The sequence below is a fragment of the Balearica regulorum genome, chromosome 1, assembly GCF_011004875.1.
Source record: "Balearica regulorum gibbericeps isolate bBalReg1 chromosome 1, bBalReg1.pri, whole genome shotgun sequence".
Lineage (NCBI taxonomy): Eukaryota > Metazoa > Chordata > Aves > Gruiformes > Gruidae > Balearica > Balearica regulorum.
This window is the reverse complement of record NC_046184.1, coordinates 201,263,701-201,286,743: the sequence shown is the minus strand read 5'-3', so window position 1 is coordinate 201,286,743 and position 23,043 is coordinate 201,263,701. Positions and strand designations below refer to the sequence as shown.

General features: G+C 42.3%; 1 protein-coding gene across 4 annotated transcripts in view; it reads right to left on the bottom strand.

The window, feature by feature from the left end:
- Positions 1 to 4,195: 4,195 nt before the first annotated feature.
- ALKBH8 (alkB homolog 8, tRNA methyltransferase) overlaps positions 4,196 to 23,043 on the bottom strand; it is a 49,813-nt gene continuing 30,965 nt past the window's right edge. For 2 of the 4 annotated variants that reach the window (XM_075742278.1, XM_075742277.1), the window contains exons 8-12: positions 20,392 to 20,498; positions 15,989 to 16,143; positions 14,932 to 15,197; positions 5,868 to 6,017; positions 4,196 to 4,901 (exon numbers count right to left, since the gene is read on the bottom strand). In XM_075742278.1, the coding sequence (XP_075598393.1) occupies positions 4,332 to 4,901; positions 5,868 to 6,017; positions 14,932 to 15,197; positions 15,989 to 16,143; positions 20,392 to 20,498 (1,248 nt within the window). In that variant the 3' untranslated portion in view covers positions 4,196 to 4,331. Of the gene's footprint in view, positions 4,902 to 5,867; positions 6,018 to 14,931; positions 15,198 to 15,988; positions 16,144 to 20,385; positions 20,499 to 23,043 lie in introns of all 4 variants that reach the window. The other 2 variants (XM_075742280.1, XM_075742276.1) reach the window with 1 other exon arrangement.

The window sequence follows — 23,043 nt, the reverse complement described above, 5'->3', positions numbered from 1 at the left end:
AAAATCACTGCACTGTGAAGCCTGTAACATTTAAATCCAACTATTAACCTTAAAGAGATTCAGCTCGTTACACTTCCAGGAGGTAAAACGGGGCAAGTGAGTACTGCAGAGGGCAGCTGTGGTGGCACGTAATTCTGTGTTGTAATGAGCTGCTCGATAAACCTCTGCAACACGTTTTGTTAACATCTACCTGCCGTCCTCCCTTGTCCTTTTCTCCTTCACCACTTGATTCCTCTCCAAGCATCTAAAAAGACTGCCTGATTTTAATCAAAGAAATATTTCATAATGTTTCCAGGCCTCAGAGGATGTCAGAGTTCTTTCAACTCTTCTAATGTCTTTGAAAAGCTGCTATGCTCCTGGGACCAGCCTCCAGCTCACAGCCCTCAAGAATGTCAGGAAAATCCCCTTTGGTAATGAGTTATGTACTGCATGTTCAACACACACATCACTGTTGCCCAAGCCAGTGTTCTCCATGCCAGAACCCCCTTCCAAAACCAAGACCAGCTGAGACCCATCACCGCTGGCCTGCCTGGGATGGGGAGAACAACACTTTCTACTCTGGGTCAGGGTGAAACGGATGGGGAGTGCTGCTGGGAAATGCTGCTGTGACTTAGCTAAAAGGACTATCTTGCAGCAGGAATACCGATGGTATTCAAAGACTGACAGCAAAGCCTGACCCTTCCTCAGACATCCCAGGTGCTTTACTGTAGAACTGGTGAAAGAGGGAACCTGACCCCTTCATTTATGCAGCAGTCAAGAAATTATGTTAATCAGCCTTGGCAATCAGGAAATGCTTAATGCCACACCAGACACTGCCTAATGCTGCCTCTGCCAGAGAAGCAGTAGAGCTCTGGGGGAGCCACAGGGCCTGAGAATAGATGACTTCATTACATGAAGTCCACATCTGACTGTTCAGGGTTTATGTCTACTGGGTACATTCAAGCCGTAGGCTAGAACAGCGCTTAACCCCATGCCCAGCTCAGAGCCAGCACCTCTGTGCTCTCCCTGGTCAGAACAAGAATATGTTGAGTAATCGAGCAGTACCACAGGCCCGATTCCTAATTTGTCACACCAGGTCAAGATACAGCAGCACTTTGGACTGTTTCAAGCAGTGTTTGTATTTCTTGCCAGCACATTGTATATCCTTATGGAAAATGCACCTACAGGCTAAGGGAAGAGCAGCTGTTGTCTGCTCAGCAGGAATGCCGGCACCAACAAACACATGGCCACACAGATAAAGAGCGTAAGAAATGCGGTCCTCCTACTTTCTTCTACATGAATACAATCCACAGTAATCAGAAAAAACAGGCAGTCCCATTTATTGAGTTAGTCACTGCACAGACACCCAACAGAGGCTGTCCCTGCCCTCTGTCACCAGTGACAGACCTACGCCATGCAGCACTGTGCCAGGGAGCCACCCGGGCTAGCTGTGGTCCCACAGCCCACCGGGGAACAGAGTGCACTGCTGCACCCAGACACGGCGTCCCAGTAACAAAGCCAGCTCAGGGCCCTTGATGAAAACTCTGTCATGCAGGGCCATTCTGAAAACCGGCCCCCAGTGAGAAGTGCAGCTTTGTGCGAAGTGTCCCAGAGGGGAGAGTGCACACTGGGGCACCCTGCAAAACACAATGCAGTCTTAACCGGTAGGCAGGTTTCTCAGCAGTATGTAATGCCAAGTAAAAGTAAAATAACAACCCAGGTCTCACAGCTGATTGGCCACATTTCCTTAAGTTTTCTTAGCTTGAATATATATTCCTCAGTGTTGCCATTTACTCATAGTAACTATCAGCATAGCACCCTCTTGCATCTCTTCCCAGGGCTGCCCTCTGCACATAGCATGTCAGCTGGGAGCAGAAGCAAGGACAAGCAAGTTCCCCTCTAGGTGAAAGGAAGAGAAGGAAAATAGGAAACCGTAAAAACAATGATTGGTAAGAGACAAACAAGGGATAAAGGAGAGCAAAACAAAAAGCAGAGCCAGAGAACAGGTACCAGCCCTACTGAATATCAAATGCATGCGATCACTGCCAAACTGCTCACAGGCTACACTTTAGTGTACGGGAACCTCCATACTGACTGCAAGAGCCACGATTAGACCCTCTTGCTCTACAGCATGGGGAAGTCCTGCTCCAGGCAAGGGCAGGGAAGAGGCAGTTGTCTGGAGCTGGGAAAGGAATGGTTTGCGACAGTGTAAATGTTTTAAGATTAGAGGGGTCGCCTGGTCCTGCAATGCAGTCAGGGAATGGATCACATTTCTATCTCTGCCTATGGCATCAACCAGTTTAACTCACTCTTTGGACTCAGTTTCTGCTTCCCATCTTGGGACTTTCTTGCGTAAATCAAGGCTTGGAGTGACAACTGCTGTCTCCTGCATGCCTGCACACCTGGAGCACTGTTCAAACAGTGAGTTGCTCCCATGATAGAAACTGCACAATCAATAGTGACTGTTAGTTCTTCACCTTCCAATACCATGTCTCTCATGACGACACCAGGGCCTGCTCACATTGATCAGCAATGCCTAATGCCTGACCCACAGCTGTTATCAAACAGAAAGGAAGGGTCCTCCTAGATTAGCTCACCAGCTGTGCCGCATACCAGAAGAACCAAACTGCACACATATGGGAAGTCCAACACTTCCCAGCTAGGTGGTATTTACTGAATGTGCGCAAACCAACTCCTGAACAGGCCCAAGAAGGTCCATCTGCCACGGACATGCCCTCTGCCTCCCTACGGCCCAAACCAATCCACCTGGACAAGGCTGCTGCTACATGGACAGATGCGGCTAAGGAATGGGATCTCCTTCCCCAAGGGCTCTTTGGAAGCAGACGGTAAGCAAGGCACAGGCCAGATGAATTGTGGTGGCAGCAAGCTCCTCTTACCACTGTCATTCCCCTCAGATTTCCTCCATTATATGATGGGGGAAAATGGCAGAGCCTAGGAGAAAAGATGACTGGGAGCAGTCTGCCAGCAGTCTGCCCTTTAACCTACAAGTCTGAGCCAGGCAGGAGTAGGCCAAGGGCACACAGCTGTCCTCCAGGTCCTGGTGATTCAGGACAGGCATCTTGGTTTAGATGCCATTAGTTACATCAGCAATGACCTGCCTATACCAGAGATCTTGCTATAACTACAGGCTACAATCAATGACAAGAGCAATGAGGACATAGCCGAGCAGTACTGGTATTCAGAGGCACCAATGGGCACTCACTGTGCACAAGCCAGTCCCTCATATTTTAATTCTGGAAGTGCCTTGCAGGTGGCACGCTCCTTTGATAGCACAAGAGCTGTGTTCAGTTGTGCTAGTCACTGCCGGCAGGGGCAGCAATGGCTGCTGTGAGTCAGCCAGCCCAGCATCAGTTCCCCTCTACTCCAGTCCTTTGTTCTTCTGAAATACAATAAATAAAAATTGTTCCACTGCCAACACTTAAGGGTTGAAACTACCCTGCAGAAAATTTGCACCAATATTGCCCTCACTTCAATCTTTTTCCTGTTTTTTTCTAGAGGCATCTGAGCTGGCACCCCAGCACGAGCCCTGGTGCTGCAGGCACAGAGCCCTGCCCCACAGGGAGGCAGGCATTAGCAGAGCTGGTCAGGGTACTCCAGCTGGGCAACCTCACCCCTCAGAGGAGCTTTCCAACACCACCAGACCAGGCTGGGGAATTACAGCATGAATTGTGGGTGCTTGAGGGTCAAGAAGGAGAAAAAGGGCTGTGGTATCCCACCAGCTTTCCAGTTCTGCTTGAGGAAATCATTAGTACCATGACTAAGAAGAGAGAGTAAATTCCAAGCTGAAAAGAGATCTGTGACCCCAACAGACACGAAAATAAGCAGGACCCTCTACTGAACTTTAGGCAACATTTTGACTCTTCAGCTAAACTTCACATGCCATTACTTCCCTCCTCCCTGACCCACAGTTTTACACAGCAAACAGCTTTGCCTTTCCTGCCCAGAGCTCTGTTCCAATTACCTTTGGGCTGTAGGGAGGCCACCACAGCTACACCAGCATAAACTGCTGTAAGTGAAGGGAGAACCAGGCTCTTTGTCTTTAAAGGCTCAATATTGGCCTTCCTGATTTCCATGTCCAGTATTTTCCCACCTAATCCTCTTTGCTGTAATTCAGAAAAGTAAAATAAATACTCTCCAGATGTAGTGTCTGAGTTTGGCCATTATTTTGTTAACATACGCACACAGTGCTAGTTACTGTTGTTATCTCAATATATAATCTTTATTCTGCTATTTTAAAAGAGGTAAAAGCCGCAGCCTGCATTAAAAATATCTTTCACGGTGTAAAAAACAAACAAACAAACCACCACAGGTAGTGGAGGAAACACCACAGGCTACAACTTTTGTAGAACCACACACCAGTTTCCTTGATCATAGTAACTCTTCTGAACCCGCACACCATCCAGGGATCTACATGCTGCTTCCAGTTCCCCTTCACAGAACACATGGTAATAACGGTGGAAAACAGGGCTGAGTTCTTTCTGTTCCTTAGAGCCAGCTGGAAATGACACTGTATCACCACTTTCCCCTTTCTTTTTAGTGCTACCTTTCAGGTGCCAGGGAACCAGCAAATCTTGGGAGTGAAAGGAGGTTCGGTTAGTGTGAACAGGCAGTCTGGAGTCTGCCACTGACTCTGCATCACAGTCTTCATCCTTTGAGTCATCAGGGAGTCGGTCAGAACATGCTGAGTCTTGGCTGCTGCTATCAGGCATTTGATCACAAAGCGGTCTCTGGGCCATGCCAGTATTGATTTCCTCATCCTTGTCTTTACTAGCATTCTTTTCCTTAAGGTACTTAGACTTCTGGTTTTTGTATTCTTGTTCCATTGCCCAGACATAAATGAGTGCCATGCCACCAGGTCTTAGAAGCCGGGCTAGTTCACGGATAGTAGCCAGTCTCCTCTCCTATAAAGTAAAAGCAAAATATGTGAAGCTAGTACATAAAAAAAAAGAGGAGAATGGAATGGCAGCTATTCCTCCTTACTGTCGCCCCCAAGATACAATAAAAATCAGGGGATTTTTTTCCACTATTCATTTTCATTCGTAATAGTCCATCACTATGTACAAGTCAAGACTTTTTCCTGAACACAATTCTCTTTCCATTTGAAAATGGTCCTGTGCTAAGCAGGATTTCTTAGACGTATCAGCCCAGCTGGAAATGACACGGGCCTCTTCAAGAAGGCTGTTCAATATCTAAAATTCAAGATTCAGATCTACCACACCTGATAATACACACCCTAAGTTTCCAGTTTAAACATAGGTCCTCTGACCATCTAAACAAAGATACATCAACCTTCTCCAAAACAAACTTCTTCCTACTTTTCTATATTGCATTTGGAACCCTTTGCTGTATTTCTGGTATGGAGAGACCACTGGGCCCCATCTCAGATTATGGCTCCATGGTCTAAAAACTTGTTACAATGGCGCAGTTCCTGCCAGGAGAAGCTTACACAGCCAGGTATGCAGCAGATTAGTGAGTAGTGTCCCTGCTGTTCTTTGCAAATCAGGGCATCTGCTCAAGATCTGAGCCAGGAAGTAACATATCTCTTGACCCCCAAAGCAGAGCCCCCTTCTCCCGTGTCTTTAATTATAACCAGATGAAAATGAAACACAAACACCTAGATCAAAGTGCCAGTAGAAGCAAGGAAACCTGACAAGCAGAGGGAGAATGTAGAGAAATTCTAAGCAGCAGCAGCACAACAGCTTATCTCTGCTCTGACAACTGCTTACACCAAGTGCAAACCTTTGATTTCCCCCCATTTTGTGCTTCCCTTTTGCTTCCGTGAGCCCAAACTAGCAGTTTTTTTATAACATTAGTAGCTCTGCCCAGCGATACAGCAGTAGAGTGGAGCACAGAGGGGGGTGACTTACTGTTGTTGAGAAGTGGTGGATTACAGCAATAGAGATGCAGGCGTCACAAGAACCACTGCGGATTGGCACTGACAGGGCATCACAGACAAAAGCCTGGAAATTTTTTTCTCCACAAATATCCACCAGGTTTTTGCTGCGATCACAGCCAACCTGTAATAGAAAGTGTTTCATTAAGCTTTCTATAAGAGGATAATTACAAGACTGGAAAATGATTTTCGCTTGATGCTTACAGTAATAGAGTCATCACAGTCTCCTACTGAGGTAACACAGTTTAAAATAAAAATGAGAGCGAGTGTGAGAAAATAGCCTCGAGTAAGAGGAATATATGGTTCCCAGGTATAGACAAAAAGGACAAAAAACCCTGATGCTTACTGAAAACAAAGATGGCAGACTGGGTATTAGCTCATTATAGCACCCTAATTTTGAACCAGCTTAAGACAGAACAGGTTTCAACCTAACTTCCTCAAAAACAGCTTTTAACCTATCTTTAAACCAGCAGAATGAGAGGTGATCTCACCCCACCTCAGTATTTTCTTTTCCTTTCAATTGCCATTTGTAACCTGACAACATCTGAAGCGGCCAAATACTGAGCTCACAAAAGCTGAATCACAAGTGTAAATGACAATCTGGTGACTTTGGTGGCATCACTGAAGTACATCGCACAGCTTCACTAATCACCCAGGTTTCATCATCTCAGAGTAAGGAAGTGCTCAGGTACAGCCGGCTTCACTCTCAGTATCACAATCCACAAAAATTTAAGCACAACCATTGTCTAAGGTTCCACCTTAAGTGACCCCTAGGAATCATTTCAGGATACCTCAAAATGTTTTGGGTTTGGTTGTGGGGGTTTTTTTGGTCTACTTTGAACCTTGCCCAGTGTCTGAGTCAAAGACAGTAAGAAAAAGCATCTAGAAGAAGTTTTTTTACATGCTTGCATAAAAAATATAAATCCAAACTGATCAAGACCCTTCTGAAAGAACAAACGCAAGGCATGCACCGCCCTCACTTTCATGTCTGCTGCGCACACTGAATACTCAAACCAAAGCCCTGCTACCAAGCCATATATCAAACTCAGCTTGCTTGAGAATATTAAATTTATTTTTGTTTTCAATGATCAGCAACAAGTAGATAGCAGAGAACAGATTCAGAATTCTAAATAATTACCGCTGACAGCATTTATTGCATTTGACACAGAAAGAACACTAAACCATCCTTGATGCAAGAAGAATCGCAAACAACTTGCTCCGGTTAATCCACCCAACAGACACAACAGTACTACTAAAATTAAAAATCTCTTTTGCAATGATTAATGACAATATATTTATTTTCCATCATAACTTTTCATTTTATTGGTTCAAATCATTTTAGTTTTCCATCTATCATCACAGCTTTGAAGAAAACCAGGATTCTGTTCCAGTTGTGTCCTGAAAGCTTCCAGGTGAGCTGCTTTCTTGTCAGGTCCCTGACTTTTGGTCCAAAGTAAATGAAACAGCTGTGAAAATGCCAACCTGACAACCCAAGATAATCCTCCACAAAAACAGTACTATGAATATGTACATCTTGTCCTGCCAATTAGTTCTAAACAGACCTGAAAAAAAACCAATCAATCCCAGCATTGCTTTTTTCCCATTTATTCCTTGGCCTTGTCTCTGTGTTTACTGAAGCACTGAGTGAATAGTGTTATTTATGAATTAAAAAAAAAGGAAACTTGTTTACTTGGAAGTAAACATAAATCCCCATCATTTCACACTGGAAGCCAACTGGAGTGTCTTTAAATTACTCTCATCATGGCATGGATTTAGCTGACAACCTGCACGTTAGAGATTCCATGCCTCATTACCAGTGCCTTCCACTACTTTTGCAATTAAGACATCAGCGTGTGGTATTTAATAAAACTCAAATAACCAAATTCACTTCTGGCAGAAGGAGGGGGAAGAATACTCCCAACTTCCACTGACAACAAGGCTTCCCAGAAAGAATTACTTCGGCCCTGCGTGTCCATAGTGAAAACGGACTGGATAACGGAACTCAATCCTCCCCTCCCAAAATGACCTTGAGAAGGACTACAGTGTATGTTGATGAAATCCAACGAACTGAGAATGAGAACAAAGGCATGACTGCCAGAATGTGAAGTCCTCATTTGCATCTAAATTATATCAAATAATTACGAAGTCAGGCTTACTTATATTGTCAGACTTATTAAAGCGAGTCCATACCCAAAGCAAAAAGATTGTTTCACAATGAAAATGGAGACCTTAAACAGATCGCTCTGAATGCACAGCTGCTCTAAAATAGGTGTATTAGGCTAAAACTTTACGTGGTTTTAAATATAAACATTATAATAGGTGCTATGCATATATGCATAAATGCTGAACACAGGGAGTTACCACAGATACGCCTGGTGCTGAAGCTAAGCAAATTTAGCATCCTTACTAGAATTATCTCTGCATGGTATTTTAGAAGAATTATAATCACCACATTCCTGCATTTTCTAGCTTACAAGAAACACGCATTTATTAAAAATCCAAATAGGTTGGTTTCAGTCACTTAGGAAACAATAAGCTAGCAAAAAGCAGCTAACTTCAGTGGCGTAATGCCAGCTTACAGCTAGAAAATGAGCCCATGATTTTTATGAGTATAGAAAATATTTACAGCAAGGGGCAGAGACCCCAAACTCAACTTTTCCCAATTCTGTTACTAACCGACTTCTACATTTTGAAGCACACAAAAGCTTTGATGTGATAAAGCTTCATTTACAGAAAACAGTTCAAAGGAATGTTTTAATTTAGAACAGGTTTATTTTTCTCTAATTAAACATGAATCAAAACATTTTAAAAACAATTCTCAAGATATAACTGGAATGCTTTCATTTTTGCCAGCTTATATCTCTAATTTTGATGCTCAGCACAGGATACTGTCCTTGCTGACATCTTTTCTAGAAGAGTGGAGAAAGGTAGACATATTAGTACTAGCTCAGTGTCCAAAACCAACAGAATTAGTACATCTCTTGGTGAGCCAAGTTGTATACTTATTATCTGTGAGTGTTCTCAATCATTTCTTATACTTGTTTTCCAGTTTTCTGAATCAAATTCCTTGCTCAACCCTCCAATTTCTCACATAGATCTCAAATAGCATGGCTGACTACTCAGCTGAACCCACCTCTTAGCAAGTCCACGTCTCGGCAAGTGCTCTACACCTTTTAGTATTTCTCCAAAGGAGGCTGGCTTCTCAAGTTTCTCAGATTTTTCTCCAGGCAGCCATGACCACATCCCTGCCTTTCCACCAGGTACCTTCACTGCTCTCTCCACTGCTTTTGGTGATGTGCACAATGACTCACAGGAGCTCCAGAGTGGCCACTGACACCTATGTACTGGGGCTCAGAACCCACTTACATTTTTAACAGGGATTTCAGGCACCGATTTTCATTGTATCTGGATAAACACTAACTGCATCCAACTCTTGTTTTAAGCCAGGAAATCTGTATTAGTATGGAGGCCTGTAACTCCACAACTAGAATCTCAGACACAAAACTTATGGAAGAGGCAAAAGCACGCTGTCATTCTGGCATACAGCATCCGCTTTTTAGGGCATGCTGGGTAATGCAAACCTTTAGACTAATGGAAGTATCAAAAAAGACTAAGATAAAAGAGGATAAGGGAAGGGAGAAACAAATGTAACACCCATAAATTTGCCAGAGTGTGCAGCAGCTCTGTACTGGCTTCTGGGAACGGGATAACACAGGCAGATATCCCATCCCGCTCCTTTATGTTCCCAGGCACCTTCACCTCCACCATTTCAGCCAGGAGTAGCTAAACTAAGTTGTATAAAATCTACTTAATGCAGTGGTTTGGAATAGATCATTAGAGGGCACAAGACACTAAATAAATAGCTTGTTTTGTAATGGCGCTGCAAATCTGCAAGAGAGAAATCTTCTTGCAAGCTTAAAGATAGGTAAAGACAAGTTGATGTTGCCCACCATTATATATTTTCTTTCTGTGTTATCTCATTATAACTAACTCTACCTGGTAGAATTAGTTCATTTAAGTATCTGGAAACCTGATTGATTCAGCACATTAGAAACTGATGAAGAAAACAACATCTAATTCTGAAATCCAGCTGCCAAATGGAATTATGTGGCTCCCTGGAGAAACACCTCAGCCATAACTGATAGCATGAGAGCCTCAAGGAACCAAATTACGTTCCAGCAAACACACAGACACACAGAAAAAGAGACACCAGCAAAGCCACAGCAAAACAGACAAATTTCCTTGCTCCAGTTGGTCGGAGTCAGGCCTTAGCATTCCCTTCACGTAGTGTTTTGGTTTTCCACTGCGTACAGTCAGGGTGTCTGTGGAAACAAAGTGCTATGTCTAAAATGTGAAGTTCATTTCTCAGTGACAAAGCATCAGAACCGAGTCAAACAGTTCAGTGTTCATTCCAGTTTTGTGCTGCTGTTGCTGAGTTCCTTCTGAGCTCTCTTCATCCCACACCTCCCATCATTTTAATGATTCCAACCCACTGAGAGAAAAGGGCAGGAAAGGTTCCTGTCTTGCCCTCTGATGATTAAAATAGAGTGAACTGGCTCCAAATATACTTTTGCAAGTTAGTTTTGTCCTTCCTGCTTTCACCCACTACTAAATCCTTCAGACAAGAATCTGTTCTCAGCAGATCAACATGGACCCAGCATAACTAAAACCCACCTAACATTATGCAACCATAACACAGCAAATCTGCACCCTCTCTCTTGCCCTCACCCTGGCAAAATCAACCTTTTATACAGCTCCAGCAGATCCCAATTTGGGACAGTAATGCAGAAAACAAGAGCTGCACATCTCGGAGCAAAAGAGTGTCTTACAATACAAACGTTACTGATTACCCTTAATAACACACACTACAGAAATAGGAATGTCTGCATTACAGTAAAGCATTTGGGCTCCTACATTGCCATCGTTTTTCTTCCTAGCATCAGTATTCTGGCAAGGAGAGCAATTTCTTTATATATAAAGAAAAAATATCTACTCAATGACATCTTCAGTTGTTTGTTACTGGATTTCCCACCAGTTTATCAGTTCAATTAAAACTGTAAACCACAAAATTGAAATGCTTCAATGTTTCACTCACACCCTAGCCCTGTGAGGATGCTGAATGTTCCTGTGGGGATTTACATATCACCACACCTACCTGAACACCAGAAACTGGGAGACAGAGCTAAAGCTCATAAAAATTGATGAAATACAGTGCAGTGATGTCAACTGGCTCTGGAATGAAACCCTTGTGGTGATGGGTAAGGCTGAAACATAGCATTCTGTAAAAATAAAAGCCCTGCTTACAGATACGCATATTAAGCTTGAAAGCACTTAAATATAAACTGTTAAAATAATTGGGTGGGGAGGGATTGTGAAAATCAAACCAAAACAAAAATAACCCACAAAACCAAACTCTAAAACAATTTATCTCTTCTGCATTCAAACATAAATAAAAAGCTAGGCGAGACAGAAAAAGTAATCTGAAACTTTATTAAATTCAATCTTTCTCCAGTCTTTGTCCTAACTACATCAGACTTAGATTCCATTTCTCACGTAAACATTTTTAATCTGAATTTGTTTTCATGAAATTGCTGCACTTTCATTGTGTCAGAATAATGCAGCCATTATAGCACTGTCATTTTCCTCAAGCATAGCTGGACTCTCATGCATTGCATTGTCACACAACCATACTCAAGTGGATAAAGCTATATGTAATCATCCAAAGAAACTGAAGCAAATACAATAGCACAGGCCACAGCGGAGACAGTTTCAGACAGTGCTTGAAGATTAAAACCATCAGGAGAACGACCTTAGCTTTGATCTACCATTAGCTCTGCTACTTAAAGTATCCTATCTAAAAACGTACAGCAAACTTTAGAGCATGTCACTTGCCTTCAGAAAGTGCTTGCCTTGGGTTTTCAGTATTTCTGAGTCAAAACACACCAAGCTACATGGCTGTACTGACAGTGCTCTACCCAACCCCTAAATAACTCCTGCTTTCACAGCACTGCTTTACTGCTTCTTTTCCAACGGGATGTAAGCTAAGAGCTCCAGTACACTGTGCACAAAAAGTTACAAGAGCCACAGCGATTGCTGTGCAGGAAAGGCTGCAGCAATTTACTAAGTTTATGGCTGGATTTTGTGCCCTCAAGTCGAGTAAATGGCGGAGGAAACCGACGCCCTGCACCTAGAGAGCACTATCCTTATCCCAACAACACAACTGAACCACAAGCTTATTCTTTAACTCCTCACCCTTAGATCCATACCCGACCCCCGGTAAATGGCAGTAACGCAATATGAGAAACAGCACTGTATAATCAGACCTTTCTGTTGAGCCCAAATAAGAACCCAGGAGGACAACAAAAAGTGGAAAGGACTGCTCCTTTCTCTCTCACATAAAAAGAACAATTGAACAGGCTGACTTATCCAACACAGTCACCATAGCGAGGAGATGGGCTACTGGTAATAATACTGATACATTGCTAACACTTGTTCTACAGTACTTCTTATAGAACAGTAGGGCAAGAGAATAGAGGTAAAAATCCCATTAAGGGATATACGAGTACTGATTTCCCATTAAGGGATAAAAGAGTACTGATTTCCCATAAATCAGAATCCACAAAATAAAGAAATTATGTCAGTCACTTCTGCAGTCACAGAAAAAGCAAAGTATTTAAAGTAGTACCTTGCTTCAAATAATAGCCATTGACAGTTACTTCAGAGGAAGATGCACAAAAAAACCCTAAGCATCAAGACAGTTCACCCTCTAAACAGCTGACCATAAGAAGAATGTCTTGCTAAGTCTCGTCTACTGGCATTGACCTTCAGGTTGAAGAACAAGGGTTTGTATTACCTATGAACAAAGTGATCTTAATGTCTCTTAGGAGAATTTGACCCAATCCATGAGTGCTGCGCAGTGCTTGGCTTTCTAGCATTTTGTGACTCTAAGCTCCATCTGATAAATGGCATCAAATGTGCCCAAAGTATTTTGCCTTCTCAGTGGAAAACAGACTGCTGCAGTTTAACCTGCTCCCAAACCATCAGGTCCCCTTGGATCATCTTACTGTCCTCATTAGCAGCCACTACTCATAGCCATGCTAGGTGATCAAGTGCCATCCACTGACAACCTTTCATCAGTACTGAATGACACCCAACAGTCCTACTTTCCTTGGTCTCCAAGCCAGTGTAACACCACACTGTTCCTATCACCTACAATAATTTAGTTCTTTTCGTGGTTTTGAGATACCTTGTCAGAAGTTTAAAAAAAAAGTAACATGCAAACACGGTATACATCAGTTTTTCTTCAACTACACTTTGGCTGACATACAAATATAGTAGAAATACGGAGGAACTTCCATCCATCTGAGACTCTGTGCTGGCTTGCGGATGAAAATAAGCAAGTGCAAAGTCTAGAACCTAGCTCCAACCAAGAAGAACTAGTCTGCAGTAGAAAATAAAATGTCCAGGGAGGCCAAGTGAGTGAAGCAATTCCCAGATTCTGTTTTTCAACTGTCTCAACTGCTTCTTGAAAAGTTCCCTCCCTTTCACTGTTTTTTTCCACGTTTTGGATTTCTCCTGCAAGCACACATGAAAGGAGCGAACTCCTAAAGTAGCAGAGGAGAGGGGCTGGCTTTCATATGACTGCCAGCAGATACGTGATCCTTCCTTCCATTAGTTGGTTAACTGTGGGCTCCAGAAAATAGACTGGTGCTGGCAATTTCTCAACACAGCATCTTGCAGAGATTTCATCTTCAAAGTCTACCACAAACCTACACAACATTCTAGGACCAGGTGACCTTCATGGTACCCTGATTCACTTTTCTCCTTCCCTAGTCAGGTTTGCTGATTTTTCTTACAGAAGTCAGGACTGAAAGACTGAAATGTACTGAACATTAACAATTATTTTCAGGCTACAGCAGTCAGGCATAAACATGCCTACTTATAAATCAGTTGATTTTGTTCTAACTTATAAGAACAGTAACAGAAATAAATCCATTACTAATACAGACAGGGCTGTAAATAACAACTTATGTTTAATAGCTGAATATAAATAGCAGGCCAGAAATTCCTGAAACAGACAAACAAGTCTGACTTTTATTATTAATAATGAATGTTTTGCCTTACATAGAAGTTTTCACGCCTGATGGATTTCAAAGTGTTTCACAGTACAAGGACATGAAAGAATCAGACAACTCTGAACAGGGGAGAGCAGATAGCATAATGCACACCCTTCAGAAAGATTTCTTTGGGGTAAAAACAACAACAAGATTGACCCTTGCAAAAAAATCTTTGAAATATTTGCAATAAAAGTGATCTCTTGGTTCCTGTATGTGTTTCATAGGAGGGAGAGAAGTAAAACTAGGCTAAGTACAGACTGTGAGACAGGAAAAGTGATGAGAGTATCAGCAAGAATGATGTCAGAACTGTCTAAGAAACTGTGAAGAAAAGGGAGTGAGAGAAAGGCCAGAAATCTGTGTTGAAGTTGAGACTCCCCCAGGAATTTTATGTTGGCATATTTACTGGGCCTATGCACAGAGTCAGAGGTGGGACAGCCAAGCATGACTTCATTCACAAATGAGCCACACCACCAGACCAAAGGGAACTGAAGAGTGTATTTGAAAAGTAGTACTGCCCATGGAGATTTCAGGGACATGTACATTGCATTCCCCTCCCACCAGCCAAGTGAAAAACTTGTTGGAAGCATTTAAACTGCCCAACCACTTGCCCTTTTAATAAGCTTATTCAACAACAAGAAAAAAGGCTAAAGCATCCACTACAGTTTCTCAATCCACTGCATTCATTACTATTTTTTTAATTAATATATTTTGACTTGCAAAGCAAAGCGGCTTCGAAAAAAGAAAAGGGTAATGCACAGAGTGAATAGATGTGGAAACCTGACACAACTGGTAATCCTGGATCAGGAAACAGCTTTCTATTCTTGGCACTCTTCCCACAACTGAAGCTCCAGCATGCTACAGACTGCATGATGGAATAAACATTAGTACCAACGAAAACAAATGACAGTAGCTACTACTTACCATGTACAAATCTTCGTTGATGCCTAGGTATTTGCCATTACCACAACCAACGTCAGCCACTATTGACCCTTTTGGTAGTGACCTGAGAAACTCTACAATTCGGGGCCACGGGCTATGCCTGGTACTGCTGAAGTGTGTGGCAATCTCTTCGTACACTTTGTGTACGTATTCTTGCTCCAGCTTTGAGGCCTCCATCTCATTGTGGGGAAATGAAGGTTGTACCTGTCTTTGCTGTCCTTTCTGGCTGTCACAGACAGATGGGTAAACTAGATATAGCAACAGATACAGAAACAAATTTTTTAAGTCATTCTTTGCTGATTAAACTTATTTAGCAAATCTACCTTAAAACAAGCAAGCTGCCTACGTGTACGAGAGGCCATTTACAGTGATCATTCATCCTGCTATATCCTGCTAATTAATTTTAAAAACTGAGACAGTGCCCCAATATCAAAGATCATGACATCACTGCAATTCAGTTCTGAAATTCTGTTCTGAGGGCACAAATGGACTTTAATTCCATATAACTGTTGAGCCACCTATCCATTATTATCTGTACTGCCTTAAGGCACTTACATGGCTCTGCCACTGTGGATCTAACTGCTTCTTCTCTAATGTACTTATTTTCGCAAAATTACAGTCCCCTTCAAAAAAAAAAAACAACAACAAAACCTGATGTGAACCTGAAGAATAGCAGCTACTCCTATTCTTGTACATTATTTCAGCACTTGAGGTCCTAATGAAATGCAAGACTCCAGATTACTTCCCTGGCTCTACAGCAAGCCAAGTGCCATCCTGTACAGAGGAAGTACAGCAGCCAAATGGACGCAACCAATTCAAGCCATATGGTATGCCTAACCCTGAGCCATTCAGGAATGGCTATGAGGACTGCCAAAACTACGGGATTTATCCAAATGGATAAACCTGTTTGCTCAAAAAACCCTAAAAAAAACCCCAATGCCGCCCCCCCCCCCCCAAAAAAAAAAAAGAAAAAAACCCCTTGCTTACATATTGGTGATAAATAACAATTTTGATTTGAAGATCACCTCAAGACACTTACTGCAATTACAAGGGCTTCTCCTCACTTTCCTGAATGTAAATGATGTCCTGGTTTCCCTTCGATTTAGTGTTAAATCTCCAACATCAGCAGTGATTGTTCCAACTTTCTGCCCAAGCTCAGATGCTTGAACGACATCATATTTTCGGGGTGTAATCCTAAAACAAAGTAACACAAAATAAAAGAATAATTTGCATTAGAAAAAAACAATCCATCTTTATAAGAAGGCACTTCTTAAATACTATGACAAGTGTGATTACAACATGCTACTTAATGTACTGCTGCTTCTCAGTTTTCAACTTAATCAATTTCATAGGAAAAAAGAAGTGCTGACACATAAACTAATGATGTTAATTAAAGTGTTATTTAATTGCAAGTAACTACGTTTCCTTTTCCTCCCTTGTTTTCCTTCCATAAAGTTTGATTGTTTATTGTTCTAGGACTTAGATTTTTTTATATATTTATTTTATATAAAAAAGCATGTTAAAGATAAAATACACTACTAAAAATGGTGGCTATGGGTATAAAAGCACAGAATTGGCTGAGCTCTACATTAGTAGATGGAAGCTTCTTGTTACACATGGGCATCTCCATTGAATTCTGCTTTGCAAAAGAATTGTTTCTCCATTTATTGACAGCAGAAGATGCAAAAAATGTACCACTTGGGAGATTTGCTAAAATGCCTAAAGGGAGAAACTCTGACAGATTTTGGTCAAGAAAGATCTACAGCAATCAAGCAAACTGGGAGCAGAGCTTCTTGAGCTACTTCTGGATTTGGCACTGACCTTAATGGAACACTAAAACATTTTTGCAAGGACAAAATTCATAAAATGAAAGTGATTTAGAACTTTCTTAGGGTGACAAAAGTTTCAAACCCAAGACTTTTTAATAGCTCTACAAATGGATCTCTCTCAAAGTTGAGAAGAGAAAAATGAGGAAGGAAAATGCAAAACTCAACATGAGAGAAGAGAAACAGCTGCACCCACATGTAGTTTCCCATCACTTGCACATGGGAAAAAGTAGGTACTCTTAGAACAAAATGGAAACTCTTCAGGGAAATAGCTTAGCACTTCAAAGCTGTAAACTGTCACACTGAAACACTTCCTGAACTTAGTCATCAAGATTAATGCAGAAATTTCCTCAAGAAAAAAAAAACAAAAACCAACATCTCTAAGGAACTGGCCTCTCAGTGAAGTCCCTTCAGAGCTGCTGACTTCAAAGTACTTGACTTCCAGCAGGACAAACTCTCAGTATAAAACTGACTTCTATATTGGTTAGTTGAGTTTAACCCTCAACAGGTTGAGCCAAAAGGGGGGGGGGGGGGGGGGGGGGGGGGGGAAGTGTCTTACTATTCAGTCTCATCTCAAATTTCTACTGGAACTTTTTTGCAGGTCACATGAAACTGTTGACCAGTGCCTGTACTTAACCAAGAGTGATGCAAATGCCAAGAAGGCAGCCTGCAGCCTGATCAGCACTCCCGTACTTTGCTGTATGCCAACATTCCCACTGTAGGGAAGCTGATGCCTAATCCAGTCACAGGAAAAAAGAGTGCAGGTCTTTTCTGTTTGGAAATCAGGAAGCAGCACATTGATGTTCCATCTAGATGTTGCAAAAAGGAGACATGGAGCAGCCCCAAGAATGGAAATCTCCCAAAGGCAGCCATGGAAGGGCTGGAATCTAATAAAGAATTTCTTGTTCATGGCAGATAATGAAGCCATGATGAAATAATCAGCTGAGGATGCCCAAGACTCCTGGAGAGGAGAGTTAAAAATCCTCAGTGTGCAGATTTTCTGTTTGATTTTCTTCTGTACCTGCAGCAATAAGCTAAGCATAGCAGCTAATATTATCAGAAATAAGTCTTCTTTTTCAAGGTTCTAGTTTCAACCTACATGATTGCCCAGGGAGGTTGTGGAGGCCCCATCCATGGAAGTGTTCAAGACCAGGCTGGATGAGGCTTTGGGCAACGTGATCTAGTGGAGGGTGTCCCTGCCCACAGCAGGGGGGTTGGAACTAGATGATCTTTAAGGTTCCTTCCAACCCAAACCATTCTATGATTCTATGATTTCATCTTGCCTATACTACAAGCAAGAACTCTAGATAAACGCTGAGTTAAAAACAGGATTCCCAATGTCAAAAATAAAATGATGCACATCCTCTTGCTTGTTTTACTATTGCAGGTGTCAGGAATGGTGTTTTGCCAGGTTATCCAACCAAGAATAAACCTCATCAGAAAAAACATCACAAATGATCCTCATCAGAAAAGCCATAATTTTACTTTCACCTATGAGACAAAAAGAGCACACATCTTTTGCTCTCCTTGATGACACTGTATAGCTTATCTCTTAACCATAGGTTTCTCTTTCAGAGAGAACAGAAGAAAAATCCTTTTCCTGTGCACTTTCTTAACAGGGTCAGAACAAAATCTCTAATTCCCTGGACATCCAAATATACACATTGAAAACATTTCCAGAATAATTCCAAAACCGAACCTTTTGACTTCTGAGGAGTAGATAAAAGGCATCACAAATGATCTTAAATACATCCTGACATTATGTATGCAAGTGAATTAACTACACTTGCTCACTGGATGATTAATCTTGTTGATTACAATAGCATGCTCCACTGGCATGGAAAGCTTACTCCATTTGAGTATCTTGACTCACTACTGCTTTTAAAAATATACAGAAAAACTATTTTTGGGAAAAGCGGACAAGCACTGTGACAGGAATAACTTATACATGAGTAGAAAGATCTGGAAACTTCATTTGAAATGTCATTGGTTCTCAAAAGACAACCATCCCTTGAAGGTACAACTGAGTGAAATAATAATCTGATTCCAGTTCTTAGTAGGCAGGTACACTACCCCAACCTGAATGCCTGCTGGCAAGTACTGCAAATGCCTTGCATGCATCCTTCCCCCTCCTGAGAGTTTAGCTGCCCAGGGCCAGCTTGGAAAGAGCAGAGCTGGTGGCCTTGGAGAAAGCTGCCATGAAGACAGCCAGAGGCCTCAGCAAGGGCCATCCCTCCTTCCCCTGGGAGCTGCTTTTAAATGGAGGCCGTCCCATTGTCTTGCCCCAGCTACAGCCCCAGAGATGTCCCCAGCTGTGTCTGTGCACAGCCACTGCCCCACTGATCCTGGCCTTGACCCCCAGGCTGATGTCCCAGCCTGGCCTCAGCCCGGTCCCATGGAGCTGCCTGATGCCCAGGGCTGGGGACTGCCCCACAGCCAGCAACACCACTGACATGGCAAGTGCAGTACTTTCTCAAGAGTTGGAGATAACCTTTCCAAAAGATGACTGACAGTACTTGACAGGACAGAATAAGAAGCTTTAAAAAGGGACTTAAAAAAAGGACTCCACTGTCCTGGGCTTCTATAATGATGCATGTCAGAAGTACCAGCTGCTTTTTACAACTATTTAATTTAGTGAGGGAACATACAGGTGGTATAAGTGCTCTATAAAAATGAACAGTGTAAAGGTCATTGGGGAGTTCACATTCACCCTTTCTCATAATACAAATTAACCAGTAAAATGAAAAGGCAGAAAATCTTCTGCCAATAAAAGGACTTGATGTTTAATTTACACAGAATGTAATTAGTCTCCAATTGACTGCTGTAACCAGTGTGGCTTGGGTCAAACAAACGAAGAAACATTTACCATGGGCATTTCTGTCTAATGAGGGTTTCCACATTCTCCTGAAGTGCACTACTGCCTCTCTCAGAGCTCACCAAGGTTTTAGCCTTTTTGCCAATTTCAGCACTCCTACTGTAAGTATCTCCCAGTGGTGCACCATTTAAAAAGCATGTATTTAAACTCTACAATAAGCAAAGCCTCAAGACACATTTCAAGAAATCTCTTTTCCAGGATCCCAAACCTGCTCAGTACAATTCAGCCTTATCAGTAGTTCAAATGTCCCTAATGCAGCTGGGAAGAGCTCAGGAAGAGTCCCCTTTGTCACCCTCATGCCCTCTGTGCAAGGGAAGTCACGCTCTTAAACCAGCCCTTCTCTAAAGCCTTTGGCATATGTAATCCAACGGGAAAAGCTGTGGGCTGAAAAGAAAGAAAGGAAATGGTGAAGCTAATTGCACTACAATCAATTCTTTGCCAGCTCAGAGTCATTGAGGACTTTCTCACTGCAGATGTAAGTGAGAGCGATTTCCCAGTGAAACTTCACTTGTAACAGCAGCAGGAAACTGCAGCTCAGGGACTGGCAATTAGCTTCCTAAAACCCCCAATTTTTTCAATTTCACCTGAGCAGCATCCAAGCAGAGGAGTGAATTTGTGTAATAATTATACAACTTGACTTGATTTCTTTCAGAGCAATTTTAAATACGGAATGTCATTAACAAAGCAAACAAACAACAACTTTTTTTCTATTATCAGCAATGCAGGGACTCTTACACACACCCATGTGTCCACAAGTATCTGGATTCTCCAGCCATCACCAATAAACTGCATCGGGGCAGCATAATTGCCACTGTATGGCCATCAGGGTGTTTGAAATCCATCACAATCTAAAACCAAACAAAACCAGACACCATAAATGAGCAGGACAGAGAGCTTCACATACATGCCAGGCAATCTCAAATCCTAGCTTTGTTCATCATAATATTGCCACGGAACAGCTACATATTTCCTAGGGATGCAAAAGCCTCTAGGTGTCTGTCCTTACGATCTCTCCCTTTCACCATGTGTTCAAAAATCTGAGGGAGTCACAAATATATGTGTACACATAAGTAATTAAAATACTAAAAAAATACATTTATTTACTTTCTTTTTCACAGTAATAGCTTTCTTTGTGAAAACATGGTGGCAGCATTTAATCTCTGCGTGTACCTGTGAGGTACAAAAGGATTACGACCTCTGAACTAAAGGAAACTGCCTAAGAGGAGAGGGCTCATTTGCTGTAACTCAGGGATCTGAGTTAGGTACCTGGGCTAAGGCAGTCAGCTAGTCTCTCTTTGTGAAGTCTATGCAGAGAAAGACAAGTATCTCCACAGAATGATTCATCCTAGTCTAAAATGCAGAGCTAAGTGATGTGGAATGACCCTATGCCCTCTGGAAATGCCTATCTATTCACAGCAGATTGAGATGAGACAATTAACTCAGAGTAGATGCACATCATTTAGACAACCAGTATTATGTGAGAGAAATAATTTCCAACCTGCCCACATTCTTGGAGGTTTGCAGCACAACAAGCACACGCAGTCTCCAAAGATCCTGACTAACGTGCCAACTACCAGACCATCCTTTCATTATTTGCCACCTGGCTTCTAGCCATGGCAATATACTGAGGTAACGCTTTCAGCTTTATTCCAATTTCACAGCCCAGATGGCAATGCTACATTTTGCTTCTGCTTGGGCTAGGAATGTTATCCTTTTACACTTCCCAAATGACAGAAACTCTTGCTGTGGAAAATAAGGAGCAGGTCATTTAAGCAATCCAAACAAGTTACAGAAGACTTACCAAAAAAGAAAAGCGGTCAAAAAGCTATTCAAGTCAGCAGTTCCAGCTACACTGGAGAATTAGCACCATGAAAGTGCTGCCACCTGATTTGTAACCTCCTAAATATGCAATTTAAAAGCAGACTTTCTACAGTATGCCAGATCGAAACAAATTAAACAGTTCTGCTTCTGCATACAGATGCGTTTAACAAAGAAAACAGTGGTGCAACAATAAGTCATTCAGTACAAAAACCAGCAAGACAGAGACTGAATAAGCAAGACTTTTTACCACTTACAACATTTACTATTTAATGTTGTGCACACTGGAGAAAACTGCAATGACATTTACATTTTTAGGAAAAAAAATTATTTACGCTGTAATACTACCCACAGAGTGACACAGCTTCTCCCGTTGAGCTATCTAAATTTAAGGCCAGAAATGACGAGGGTGAAAAACAGTGGGGCTGAAAGGGGAAGAGAGATAGAGTGGAACAGGAATAAAGCCTACCTATAAGCTCTGATTAATGATTATGAAACACTTCAGTAGATATACAAATAGGTGAATGGCAGTCACTTGCTAATACACTCCTTCACTTGCACTTAGCAATTTCTTCTAGGTACCCTCAAAGCAGCACGAGGTGAGGAAGGGGAAAACACAGTGGCTTCACAAATTTGACGGGGAGGCTGTCCCATAAAGCACGACTAGGTGCAAGCCTCTGTAAAAAGACGTAGCTATCTTGCAAGGCAAAGAAACCAGAGAATGACTAATCAGGACCAGCAAGTAAGGAAAAGAAAAGCATGAAAAGAAGTGGGGAGTGAAGTGGTTGGATGAAATGGGTGAGATGGTATCTCAGTTTGTCTTTTGCCTCTCTGGCTCATTGCTGTTGGGGGACAGGTGCAAGGAGACAAGATAGAGACTGGGTTCTTCAGAAGTATGGCAGAATAAACTGCACATGAGACTGTCCAGATTCCTTCCTGGAAGCTCAGTTACCCACCTGTCCCTATTTCTGTGTCGGTAGGAGCTACAAAGCCCTGTTCTTGCAGATGATGTTCAAGAGTAGCACTTTCTCCAAGAGTCAACGATTGCCAGCTCTATGGGGTCTCCTACACTTCCAGTTCCCATCTCCCTCCAGGCCCTGGAATAGGACCTCGTTCCCTTCCACTTCTCTGCATGCCAGGCTGGGAACTCTGTATGAAGCACTGGGAACAGTACCTCCAGCTCCCTGCCTTCTCCGCTGCTTCACCTCATGTATCTCCAGTTCCTTTTCCCACAACTGCATGGCGCTCTAGAGTCTCTTAGCAGAAGAAGCTCCTCAAACCCTGTCCTGCTAACAACTGTGCATCCAAAATAGCAGAGGTTCAGAGTGCTCTATAACAGATAGCATGCTGGGAATGAAAGGCCACAAATCTATCCCTGGTAGCCAGATTTTCAGGCAGAAGTGGAAAGAAAATAGCAGGTAGTAAAAGGGGAGAGCATGTCCTCCTGGCTGAATTTCAGCTATGCTAAGCCAACAAGACATAATGTGAAACTAATTTCTGATGGCACAGAATTTGAGGCAGAAAAGCGAGAAATCACCTATAGTATGTAACATCTGGCAAGCACCGTCCTCACTA